Source organism: Leptosomus discolor, chromosome 2 (genome assembly GCF_034619465.1).
Source record: "Leptosomus discolor isolate bLepDis1 chromosome 2, bLepDis1.hap2, whole genome shotgun sequence".
NCBI classification, from domain to species: domain Eukaryota; kingdom Metazoa; phylum Chordata; class Aves; order Leptosomiformes; family Leptosomidae; genus Leptosomus; species Leptosomus discolor.
Window position 1 is genome coordinate 11295747 of NC_141392.1, and position 12804 is coordinate 11308550.

Sequence of the window (12804 nt, forward strand, 5' to 3'; positions counted from 1 at the left end):
TAAGAATCTGCTAGAGCAGAACTATTGTTTGGTGACACAAGTACTTCTCTATCAGCAAATATATCAAATTAAATTGATGCTTCAAATCAGCTTCTCTTTTTTTTAAGTAAAAACCATCGAGAATACCTCCTTAGATAACATTCATGGCCCAATAAGAAAATAAGTTTTGAAAATTAGCTGCTTTCTAAGAATATACATTTTATGGCATTTCAACCCAGAAATAAATTTTTACATAAAATATATGCCAGACATTACAGTTCCAAAGGATTTTTTTTTAATTCACAAGTCCGAGTTAGTTTACAAAACTTACACCACCTTAAGCAAGCAACTCCTACTCTGGCAGAGAATTGTGAAGGGAAAGATGGAGATACCTCATAAGCTTCAAGAAAATAAGGATTTTCTATTCAAAGTACAATTGCCCCTCCCCAAAACACAGGCATCCAGGACAGCAGTCTCAGGGGATCAGTTTAACACAGTTTCCAGGCAAAAAGGTGTTATTTTGAATGCTGTGCCCTGAAGCGGGCCTTTCAGGAGCTGATAGACAAGCCACTCAGCTGCCCAGGCAGGAAGGACTATAAACTCATCAATTATGCTAAGCTGAACCACCCCACTCGTTAGTCAAAGACATTAAACTAAAAGTAATCTGCTTTGATAGGTCACCTACTTAGTAAGGAAGAGATGGCATAAAAACTCTTTTTGCTCTTTTAATAGTTAAAAAGTATTTACAAGCATAGACAAAAAGTCACTTTTTCCACATATACAAAATATCAATATTTCTTTTATCAAGTCCTGTACATTCCATACAGCACCACTTTAACCTACAGATTGTGAATCTCTGTACATTTTTCATCTGAAAAGTTTTACACAGCAGATTTAAAAAAAAACCCTGTTTTACAGTATTCATTCTTTATATTTTTCAGAAGAGTGATGTATGGTAAACAGGAGGACCAAAATGTTTTTTTCTTTAATAATAGAATCCAGTTTGTTTGATTTGACAAAAAACCTACCTGTTTTCACAATATAATCTCTTATGCCTTTATCATGAACTACCTATCATAGACTAAGATTTTGTATGACAACAATAAATAAATTTTCAGTAGGTTTCTGCTTAAAAGAAGGAAGCACAAATATCTCCCTGTACATTTAATCAGCTTTTAGAAGTTCAATACTTTACATCTATGTTACAGTTTCAGCACATGCCCAAGATTTGTCTGCTCTTTCAATGATAGTATTTTTCCAGTTCAGACAGTGCTTCAGCTGCAGATTTGCAGCATACAGACGTTTTTTGAGAGAAGACCATTTCCCTTTAGAAACGGGACAATTTTCCAAATTAACAGAAGGCACAGCATTCTCTTCATTTCCATCAGAGTGTACTTTCTTGTTGGTTGTAAAAAATGGAAGCGGGAGTTCGTTATCTTAAGAAATCAAAAAATAAGTACTGAATTAGTGCATTTTCAGCATTTATTGCTCAGTTTATGTCTTTTAACCCCGTTACCCATTTTGCTATCTACATATGGCTTTAAGTGATCTAATTAAATGCATTTCAGTTCATAGCAACAGTTCTTTTCCCTTTTTTTGAGGAAAAATTGAAAACTAGGCTTTTAAACGGTTGTGGTAAAAGGATATATGCCATTGTAGTTTCTCGGATGCACCTCCCAACACCTAAGGAAATATTAGTTGACATAAGGAGAACAGACACGGAGTTTCTTCTGAAGGACAGAAATCAAACAGTAGCATAATCCAGTTCCAAAGGGAAATGGAGAACTAAGCTCTCAGCTACTAAAAAACTTGTCCTCCCTTCATAGCAGGGGCAGACTCAACCTGTCCATCCAGTGGTGTTTCTACATTACCCACATTGTTCCAACTCTATCTTTGTATTAAGTCAATGCGGTACAAACTAGGCTCTGACTTGATGAATAATGAGTTTAGGTGCATTAAAAATTAGCAAGATACTTCCACTCCAGCATCCAAAACAGGAATTTTCATAGTATAGCTATGCTGTAGCTGTACAGCACTGCCACAAAAGGCAGTTAGTTTTGTTTTTATGATTCAGGGTACAAAAATTACCATCAAAAGCTATTAAACTAGACAAGTTTCCTCTCATAAAAGCCAACTTCACAAGGCTCAACTTAAGGTGTGTTTTTTTAATTTAATTTTTTTTTTTTTAAATCAAAGGTCTAACTATCCGCACTTTAATGCTGCTGAAACCTTAATTTTCAATTCAATAGGCTACAGCAAGGATTCATAAGCACAAGAGCGAGAAGGACCAAACTGAAGCAGCTAGTAAATGTTTCAGCATTTTGTAGTTTCATATGAGTAAGCTGTATCTGTTTTAACATTAAGTCCTTCCCCTAAAAACAGAAAATCCTTGCAAAAATAGGGTAGTGTCTAGGACACTGTCTTAGAAACCAGGATTTTTGATATTCCATTTTACTGTGAATGAAACACACAACTGGCTGAGGAGAAATTAGGGATCTAAGAGATGTGCGAGATGCAATCCAGTTGTGAAAAATACAGTAATATTTGAGCAACTGAAGATAACTGAAGCAAGTGATCTTGGTAACATACTAGAGAAACACTTAGTCCACTCACAACAGGGAGGATTTTAGAAACAGTATTACAAGAGTACCATGAAATTGTGAGAAATGTTTAATCAACTGATCTACAAGTATCGCAAGATTTGGTCAGTCTTGTAATATTCACTTTTCTGCATTGTCTGTCTTGAGGTATCAACTAGTCAAAGTGGTCTTGTCTATCTTCAAAAACTAATACCCCTCTTAAGGTCAAAATATCATATAATGGGGTGGGAGATGCAGAAGAGAACAGAAGCAAATGCTGAAGTTCATTTACCATCAGGAAACATCCAACATCAGGAAGCCCAAGACAAGTTTATTCTTAATTTTATACTCTTTAATGTATCAAAGTCAGACAAATGCAATGGAATTCTCAAAATGGACAGGAATGTTAGAAATAGCTCAAGTGCCACTAACTTCTGGTGGCATTTTACTTGTGTTCTTTCCTCCTGTGACAGGCACTTCTTGAAAAAAAAGTGCCACTTCACTTTTATTTGTATTAGAGGCAGTGACATGCTGCTCATCTACTCATCATGCCACTGATGCTACCTGGAGTAAGTGGGTTGCATTAATCACACAGAGGGCCCGGATAGGAAACCTCAATCATCCAGGAATTTTAGAAGTCATTACTGATTGGCCAGAAGGTAAAGACTTTATAATGACACCAGAAGAAGGGGTAACACGTCCTGTAGAATCCCCACCATACAATCAGTTGCCAGATAATGAAAAGCAATATGCTCTGTTCACTGATGGATCCTGCCGCCTTGTAGGGAATCATCGGAAGTGGAAAGCTGCTGTGTGGAGTCCCACATGACGAGTCGCAGAAGCAGCTGAGGGAGAAGGTGAATCGAGTCAGTTTGCTGAGGTAAAAGCCATCCAGTTGGCCTTGGACATTGCTGAGCGGGAAAAGTGGCCAGTACTCTATCTTTACACTGACTCATGGATGGTAGCTAATGCCTTGTGGGGTTGGCTGAAACAGTGGAAGCAGAATAACTGGCAGTGCAGAGGTAAACCAATTTGGGCTGCTGCATTGTGGCAAGACATTGCTGCCCGGATGGAGAAACTAATTGTCAAGGTACGTCACATAGACGCTCACGTACCTAAAAGCCAGGTCACTGAGGAACATCGAAACAATCAGCAAGTGGATCAGGCTGCGAAAGTGTTCCAAACAGACCTAGACTGGGAACATGAAGGTGAACTATTTCTAGCTCGGTGGGCCCATGACACTTCAGGACATCAGGGAAGAGATGCAACGTACAAGTGGGCTCGAGACTGAGGGGTGGATTTAACTATGGATGCTATTGCGCAGGTTATCCACGACTGTGAAACATGCGCCTCAATCAAGCAAGCTAAACGGTTAAAACCTTTGTGGTATGGGGGACGATGGTTGAAATATAAGTATGGAGAGGCCTGGCAGATTGATTATATCACATTGCCTCAAACCCTCCAGGGTAAGCGTTACGTGCTTACAGTGGTGGAAGCGACCACCGGATGGCTGGAAACATATCCAGTACCTCATGCCACTGCCCAGAATACCATCCTGGGCCTTGAAAATCAAATTTTGTGGCGACATGGTATTCCAGAAAGAATTGAGTCGGATAATGGGACTCATTTCAAAAACAGTCTTACGTGTCCAACGTGTACCTCAAGGGAATTTAACTCTGGGTGAGAACACTTAATTCTGACCTGTACAGTGTTAATTGCTACATAATACTAACAGTGTTCAAAAAGTGACTTTCAGGATAACCGGAGCTAGCCTCATCGAGTGACATCCAACACCTTCTTCAAGATGGACTTGCAAACCCTGGGCACGAACCACAACAAACTTCACGACATCTTTCCTGCCCTGAGAGACTGCTATGGAAGAATGGAAACCCATAATCATGAACTAAACAAACCTAATGAACTTTCATGTAAAAAGACAAATTATAAGCTAGTAATGAGTATGACGTAAATGGTATGGAATAAGGGGTGGAATGTCCTGGTTTGGGCTAAATTAGAACTAATTCTGTTTTAGTGCTTTAAATTTTCAGTTAAGTCTCCTCTAACTAACGGCATTTTCTGAAACAGCAACATGTTCTTCCAGACAGTGACTGCTCCTAGCAGTGATAAGGCCTCATGTTTATAGTTCGGACCAAAGAATGGTATGCAGAGAGGCCCTTGCTTATACTTGTTCTTATGGTGACCAAGGTCACTGCTAAATCTTGTACTCCATGTTGGGGTGCCAGGAGTGAAAAGGGTCACACCTTCAGGGAGGAGCGAACTGGACAGGTGACCCAAACCTGACCAACAGAGTATTCCATCCCATATACATCATATTCAGTATAAAGCTGAGAGATCACAAGGGTCTCGCTCTTCTTTGTCTCTTCCTCTCTTCTTCGATGGCCAACATCTGAGGAGGACTCTGTCTGTTCTTCTATCATCAATCCCGACCCATGCATCCCTGAATCCAGTGCCTGAGTCCAGCTCCTGTATCCCATCCCTGTCTGCTGCCGAGTCCAGCCTGGGACTGCCCCAGTGCCAGCCCTGCAGTGTGGTGGTGACGTATCGTCATCAAGGTGGGGGGAGTTGGGCTCGGTATTGGTTTTGCATATATTTGTACATATTGTATATATTTCATTTTTTCCTTATTCTTTTCTTTTATTGTTATTGTTCCATTAAAGCTGTTTCAGTTTTCTTTTCCAAACCATAAAGTCTCTCTCTCTTGTTCTCTTTCCTTTTCCCTTTTGGGAGGGGAGAGGGGTTAGTAGAGAGCGTCTGTCATTCATTAGTGGCCGGCCCAGCCTCAAACTGTGACACATGCTTATCTTGCTTTATCTGACCAAAACTAAATGAAGAGAGCATTGCTGCATGTTAAAGGGTGTCCACATTTCTTTGTTCTAAGGTACTACTTAGGACCCAGCCATTTACTATTCTACCAATATTCCAAATTGCATTTAGATAGTTGAATTGGTTTCGCTATTAAAAGACTGGTGCAACGAACAGATGATACTACCTACTACCTCGTACAATCATGAGGACTGAACAACCAAGGCTAACATGAGTGTCAAATACTTATGGGGTAATAACTGTGGCAAAACAGGTAGCCAGGAAGCATTATAGCACATTTTCAAAGCTGTTTTGTTGTGGAGTTTTTTTCCTGGAGAGTTAAAGTGGAGTACAATTAATAGCAGTTTGTACTCTTCAGAGCTTACACAATACAACCACAGCTGTGTCATTGCAACAAATACTATTTCCCACCTTGAAGTTTTTGGAAGTTGAACTAAAGCTGAAGTGATTAGACGTGTGCAATTTTATTAAAATTAACTAAACCAGAAGTCTATAAAGAGACAGCCATAAGTAAAAGAAGTGCAGCTCTGAGAAAGTTTGGGTTACAAGTCAGCACTTCTATTAGCTTACCACAAGAACCTGATTTCCAAAACAACACAAGACCACAGTGCTGACAGTGGTAACTCATACTCATGGTTCAGCATCCTTCATTAAGTGTTTTTGCAAAGTAGGGTCTCTTCTCAGCCATGCAGAGATAATTGGTGTTTGTATTGCTACAGTGGGACTAGGTACAGCATGTTGAGCACTAGGGGCATTCTTCCGGTTGTACCAGCCTACACTTAGCAGTGCAAGCTTCTTGTGTATTTTCATACCTGGACCATCTGCATAAGTTAATGTCTTCTGCTGTTTGTAGAGATTGTAGATCCTCATCAAGTTTTCAGCTCTGTTTTGAAAAGAGAGGTTTAAGCTTTTTGTTGTAAGATTGTAGAGTTTAATATAGGCAATTATAGGTTAGTAAGGTACCTAGCAAGTTTGTCCTCTGCCAGTTTCTCTCGAACACAGAGTTCCCGTTCTCTCTCTGGAAGTAGAAATACAATAGTATGCAGTGTTAAAATGTAAGTGTTAGAGCGATTGTGCATGATGGATTTTCTTGCAGAAAGAGACAGCAGTAATAGAGCCTGTCAGATTCACCCATATTTCTGCTTCTATGGCTTTAAACAAAGATAACTGCTGTGTAGCTACACCTTTATCAATGCACGGATAAAGCATTGGACAAGAACCCTGAAGTGCTAAGCATACTTTCCCTTCCCCTCCCAACTCTGCCATGAACTATAGCTATAGCAGCTTTCTACTCTGCACATGAACTCATATAGCACACATGACACCTGATCATATATATTTATATACCAGATGCTATAGCATTGAGCTATAATTTGGCTATGACTAAACACCCTGTTTACAGCAGCAGCTGTTGTTCAGGCTCAGAAAACAACATATTTAGTTAAAATCTGTATTAGAGTCTACTGCATATGCAAAGAGGTATTATATGTGGAAAGGAAATCCCAGCACCTGAGGACCAGCCATCTATAGTTTCTCAGGTAAGCTACCTGTAGGGTGCAGATTTTATAAAAATAGTTGATAGTTTACTCAATGTATATTTTGCTCCAACATCAGGCTCACCTTAGGTATACACATGAGTATAGCCAACGTTAACTTACAGAGTAGGTGAAAAGAAACATACACCACAGTGCAGAACAATATATCCAGACTCTGTTTTTCTGTATACTTTCCTAATTGTCACTTGTGCTTAATAATCTTCCCAGATCACACTTCTATATCCAAACCGCCAATTATATCTTAGTAGCTGAAAACAAGAACTAGTATAGATGAGTAAGCCCAAGCATTCTTGTTTTAGTCTTTAGACAGAATTCTAGTAGTGAATGAAGGAGTGCAATATCCTAGTGCATTAAAATGAGGGTTTTGAAAACTGTCTGCCTTTCCTTCCTACACACTTATTCTTTTGAATCAAAATCCCATTGCCATCCCCTTCCCAAAGTGGAATATCATACGCGCCAAACGTCGCTCCTGTACTTGTTGTTCTCGCTCCTGTACTTGTTGTTCTCGCTCCTGTACTTGTTGTTCTCGCTCCTGTACTTGTTGTTCTCGCTCCTGTACTTGTTGTTCTCGCTCCTGTACTTGTTGTTCTCGCTCCTGTACTTGTTGTTCTCGCTCCTGTACTTGTTGTTCTCGCTCCTGTACTTGTTCCTTCCGTTTCAGCTCATTCTCTGCAGCATCTGAGTGCTGCAGCCTTTCTGGCTCCCATAATCTCCAGACTCTTTTGTCAAAATTTTGTCTTTGTTCTTCTGTCACCAAGTCTGCTATCAAGGGATGCTGCAGAATATCTTCAACAGAAGGTCGGCAATAATCCTAAAGGAAAGATATTACCAACATGTTCCATCTGTAACAAGAAACATTAAGGCCAGGAATTCCCAAGCAAGACCCACTGCAGGTAGAAACCAGCTAAGGTGCTATACAGTGAAGGAGAAGTTGGAGAAAGATGGAGTTACGAAGGGGTAGCACAACCATGTGAGAGAGGAGGCTGCACGTCTGGCTCTCCCAGCCCAGGTACCCACTCTTCTCAGAGCCAGAATGGGGTGGTGGGCCTACAGAGGCCATTATCTGTATGTTCTGGAGCTAACACTGCATCTCTACCTGTCACTTGACTCCTGAAGGATCCAAACCTGTTGGAGACTTGGGTTCTTGTTACAGCTTTGTTTTCCCATGCAGTATTCTTCTCAACACCCCCATGCCAGCCATGGGGGCAAGTTATACATTAGCCATATAGAGCAAAATCTAAAAGACAAAACAACCCCTTCCAACTTGTAAAGACACTGGAACCATTTTAACCCTGAAGTTCTAAGGCCTTGTTAAGCATACCATTAGGAAATTCTGCATAAGCCAATATTGCAACAGCCTTTTTGCATCCTGGGAACATAACACTTGAGCTGCTGCCTCTGTTTAACAGACTCAAAGCAGAATTCCTCTCTCCTTCCCCTACAAGTGATGCTGCCAGTGACAAGGTGACAGCAACCACTACTTCAGATCAGTTTGTTTCATAATTGAGAAGAAAAACCAGTATTTCAATGCTAGTTTAAATTACAGGTGGAAAAATTAGTAATTGATTCTTACCTTTACATTCAGCATCTCTTTGATAAGTTCATTCAACTGCTCTGAGTAACGATACGGTATTCGTCTGAACTTCCCTTCCCATTTCTTTTCTGCCAACTCCTTTTGGTTGTAAGCTCTAAATGGAGGCCTGAAGAACATAATTTTTCTTTGATTCTTTCACTAGTTTTACATTAGTTTTAGTTTAAAAAGTATTAGACTAAGAAAAAAGCTGCAATCAAAGGTTTGTTTTGACTACCTAGTGTCAAGTTCAATACAGAAATAAAAATCTAGGACTAGTCTTTGAAACCTTTAAGCTTTCATCTATACACAATATAATTATACATGCATTAACAGCAATGTTCCCACATTTATTATCCCACTGCTATACTTACAAGAGAGCACATAATTCGTACAGGAGACATCCTAGAGACCAGATGTCAGATTTTTCATTGTATGACATGTGGTTCATTTGTTCCTAAAGAAAGAGAACAATCTTAGGTTTATTAACCAAGCCATTGTTCTACTATTGCAGGATAATCAACTATTGTTCAAACCTGAATGAAACCATTAGTTACCAGGGTCACTTTTAAGATTCCATTTCAATCTCCACAGCTACTCTTACTAGCAGGATTTTAACAATTTATGGCAGTACTATACTGTAGAAGACTGAAGTGCTGCACCAGTCTTCAGTTGGTAGAGCTCTATTTTTCAGTCAACATTAATCTTTCCCACACAAAATGCATCATATCAGGGAAATAACTCATTGTTGCTTGTTTCCACTACAAATTAAAATCCTACCATCCATCAAGACGTAATTTAATAAGCTTTTTACCTTAAGACTATGAAAGATAAAAGCACTCTAGCTTCCCTGTTCCTTTTCAGAAACAATATACTGCAACATATCTCTAATATCACAAGAACATACCAAAACTTATACAGTGATCAGCCACCTTAATCAGAAGGCAGTGACAGGGTGGGGAAGAAAGGAGATGAAAATAACTGAAAGATAGCCTTGCCTCCAGAACATAGACACTCTATGAGAAAGTCACCTGCATCTAAGACTAGTAACGCTTCATTAAAACCTCCCAAACATTCATGGACTCTGAGATCAACACTGCAGAAAACTGATCTTGGAGAGACAAAAGGGAAGACAAGGCACAGAAGGGAGGTCTTACTGGAGACATATAATATGGAGTTCCAACAAATGTTCTGGCAAAGCTGGTGTCATGGTGCAATATTCTAGCCAGTCCAAAATCTCCAAGTTTCACATTCCGCTTGCCATCTAGAAAGACATTTGCTGGTTTTAAGTCACGATGCACAGTGACTCCACCATCACTCCGTCTGTGACATTCCTTCAAGGCCAATGCCAATTGAGTCAAGGCTCGGAGAACAAAGCTTTCTTCCAAGTAACACCTGAAAGATGAACACATTGGTTAACAACTGTATTCCCTGAACATACACCAGTTTAAGTAGTTGCTGCCAGTCTTAGTTCTGTAACTTTAATACTATTACAAGACATCACTGAATCAACCCCAGCACTTTTACAGAAAACTAACAGCAACAAGGATCTACACATGCTATTTTAAAAATAGAAATTTTAAAAAATCTCTCCAAATAGGTTGGAAGACATCCAGACCTTTGTTGCAGAATCCTTGTAGTATTTCCTTCCTTCCCCAGAGAATTTAAAAAATATGTGGCATTTCCATTACTTACAACACAAATATCAATTTGATGCTTTTGTGATGAGATCTGTCCCTGTGATCACTTATGATAACAGTATATTGTCAGCCATTTACAATGAGCAACATACAACAACAACAGAGCCAAACAGGACTGATTTTTAATGTAACTTTCCTTAAATGAAAACACAGATGTTTGGGAGCAGCTGCAGTGCCATTATAGACTATTCTCACAAAGTAACACGTGGTGTCACATCTTATTTAACCTAAGAATGTGAAAACTGATATTACACTTAAGTAGTAGGCTGCTAAGTCTGCTATTAGACCAAAGTGAAGTCTTATCAACTTGGTGTCTCCACGAGCTTTATATGCAGGCACATAAAGAAGCTTTTAACATTGTGTTCAAAATCACTTTTCCCTTTTGTTATTTTGGTGTTCTAACAAAAAAATAGGGTACAAGTAGTTTTACTGATAGGCAAGCCAGAAGAACCCACAGATCAAGCTACCCATCTGCAAGAACTATGCCAATTTATGTTTTCAACACCATGCATAGCATTGCATCCAGAAACCCTTCAACAGCTTCTGCCTCATAAGAGAGCTCGGATTTTTTTTTTTTAGTATTTTGACATAAACACCCAATTAGTCAGTGTGTTCACTAGCACAATTCCCACCAGTGTTGTAACTTTGTACAAAGCTTTTCACGTTTCAGAAGAGTTGTTGGGTCCAGAGGATTAAGCCTAAAGTTGGTCAGAAGTTACTGAGAAGAAATACATTCACATCTCTTTTGATAGCCCAAGATACTTCATGCTAGATACTCCAAACTTGCCACAAACAGATCTCACATACCTTTCTTCCATGCACCTAGCAATTAAGCTAGCCAGGTCACCACCTTCACAGTACTCCATCACGATGTAGAGGGTTGTGTTGCTTCTGTCGATGATCCGATCGTAGTACCGGACGATATTCGGATGTCTCAGCTCACGAAGCAAATTCACTTCTGAAACAAGCATTAGTTTCTCTGCCTTTGTCATTGAGCCATAGTCAATCTCCTTCCACACCAAGACCTGGCGAGGGAAAAAACACCTTAGGGAGTAACTTATAGACAAGCCAGAGCTCTGCAGGGGGAAGAGGGGCTTTCAAAGCCACTCGCGTATCCCGGAGAGCCGCCAGCGCCCAGCTCAAACCGACAGCAAAGGCACGCTGCGCCGCCGCCGCCGCCCCCCGATGCCGCCCCCTCACCTTGCCGTCGGCTTTGCGGCGCACCTTGCGGCACTTGCCGTAGGAACCGGAGCCGATGGTGAGCAGCACCTCGTAGTCGGCAGGGCGGCCCGGCATGGCGGCGCAACCTGCCCAAACTCGCGGCTTCCCCAACAAGAGTTTAAACGCACCGCCCCTCCCTCCCATTGGCCGGGCTTCCCAGCCCCCGCCTTCCCATTGGCTATGCCGCCGTAAACAGCGACTACCAGGAGACGGCCGTTGTGCGGCCGAGCGGCGCCGTTAGGGAGCCATCGCGAGAGCTGGGTGCGCGCCGCCTTCCCGCCTCGCTGCGCGCCGCTCGCTGCTCGCCCGGAGGCACCCTGAGGGCGGGTGGCGGCGGCGGCGGCGGCGGCGGGGCCGTCTCGGCACAGCAAGGCACGGCAGGTTGGCGGGGGCCGTCGCGGAGGCTGGCAGCCGCTCTTCCGGACGATTTCCCAGAGCGAGGCGGGCAGCGGGTGTCCGTCCTTCCCCGTAGGCCGGGTGAGGCCCTGGGCGGCCTCTCCGGGTTCCGCCAGCTCGGCGGCTTTTGGTGTCCTTTGGTTCGGGCACTTTGAGGAGAAGCAGCTCTGAAATTACCAGCAGACGAACTCTTGGGGTTCCCCTCTTCGCTGCAGCGGGAGGTGGTCGCCGCCCAGCAGCAGACCTAGGCCCGCGTGTGTGTTGGGGCTGTACCTCTATTATTTAAAATAATAGAAGTTTGTTCTGGAAAATTGCCCTTTAAAACCAATGAGGAAAATTCCTCATGATTCTTCAAGAAATTATTAATTGAAAACTCCAAAAGTCATGGTAGCTTTACTCTTTACACCATATATGAACACCTGTGTTATACCATGCACAAACACCTTTTGAAAATAATGTAATGGCTTAAAATGTAGATCTGGAAATAGGAACACGTGCCCATATCCAAAAGTTGAACCAGTAATTATTCTTGTTGTGTTAAATGGCACTAAATAAGACCACAATATACCAAATACCCTTACAGAAATTTTAAGAAGCGTGTGGTGTGTTTTTCAGCATCACTTAGGGTAATTCTGGAGTGATACCAGCCTGCGGTTCTGTATTCAGTTTAATCTCTCCCCATGTGGAAGTGGTTGTGAGTGAAACAAGAACTCCTAGTTCTTCAGCAAAGAATTGTAACACATTTGTGCAATGCCTGAATCAGGTGCAAAAGGGAACAGCTGTATTTGCTGACCTAGAAATGCAGCAACAGGACAGAGTAGTTTCTCATACTGCATCTCCACATGGTCTCAGTATTTCCCCATTTTGTTTGAGGCTTTGAAAAAGATTTGAGGGGGACAGGTGTCATGCTGTTACTGAATATTTATGAAATATTATTTTATTAGTCTTTAGAAAAATCT

The 12804-nt window shown here is 41.3% G+C and overlaps 1 protein-coding gene across 1 annotated transcript; it reads right to left on the bottom strand.

Annotated features, from left to right (window-relative positions):
- Window positions 1-953: 953 nt before the first annotated feature.
- NEK2 (NIMA related kinase 2) lies at window positions 954-11524 on the bottom strand. Its single transcript, XM_086460608.1, has 9 exons — window positions 11429-11524; window positions 11036-11253; window positions 9686-9923; window positions 8903-8985; window positions 8532-8658; window positions 7539-7769; window positions 6366-6418; window positions 6215-6285; window positions 954-1415 (listed from the first exon to the last, which is right to left on the bottom strand). Exons 1-9 carry the CDS (start codon window positions 11522-11524, stop codon window positions 1177-1179), a joined length of 1356 nt encoding a protein of 451 aa, XP_086316734.1. The 3' UTR covers window positions 954-1176.
- Window positions 11525-12804: the final 1280 nt, after the last annotated feature.

Excerpts from the sequence above, each read along its gene's own strand:
- NEK2 (XM_086460608.1), bottom strand. The coding sequence starts at position 11,524 with ATGCCGGGCCGCCCTGCCGACTACGAGGTGCTGCTCACCATCGGCTCC. Across the intron at positions 9,924-11,035 it reads GCTAGGTGCATGGAAGAAAG|GTGTTACTTGGAAGAAAGCT; the intron begins GTATGTGAGATC and ends TTCATCTTTCAG. Across the intron at positions 1,416-6,214 it reads AACTTATGCAGATGGTCCAG|ATAACGAACTCCCGCTTCCA; the intron begins GTATGAAAATAC and ends TGATTTCTTAAG.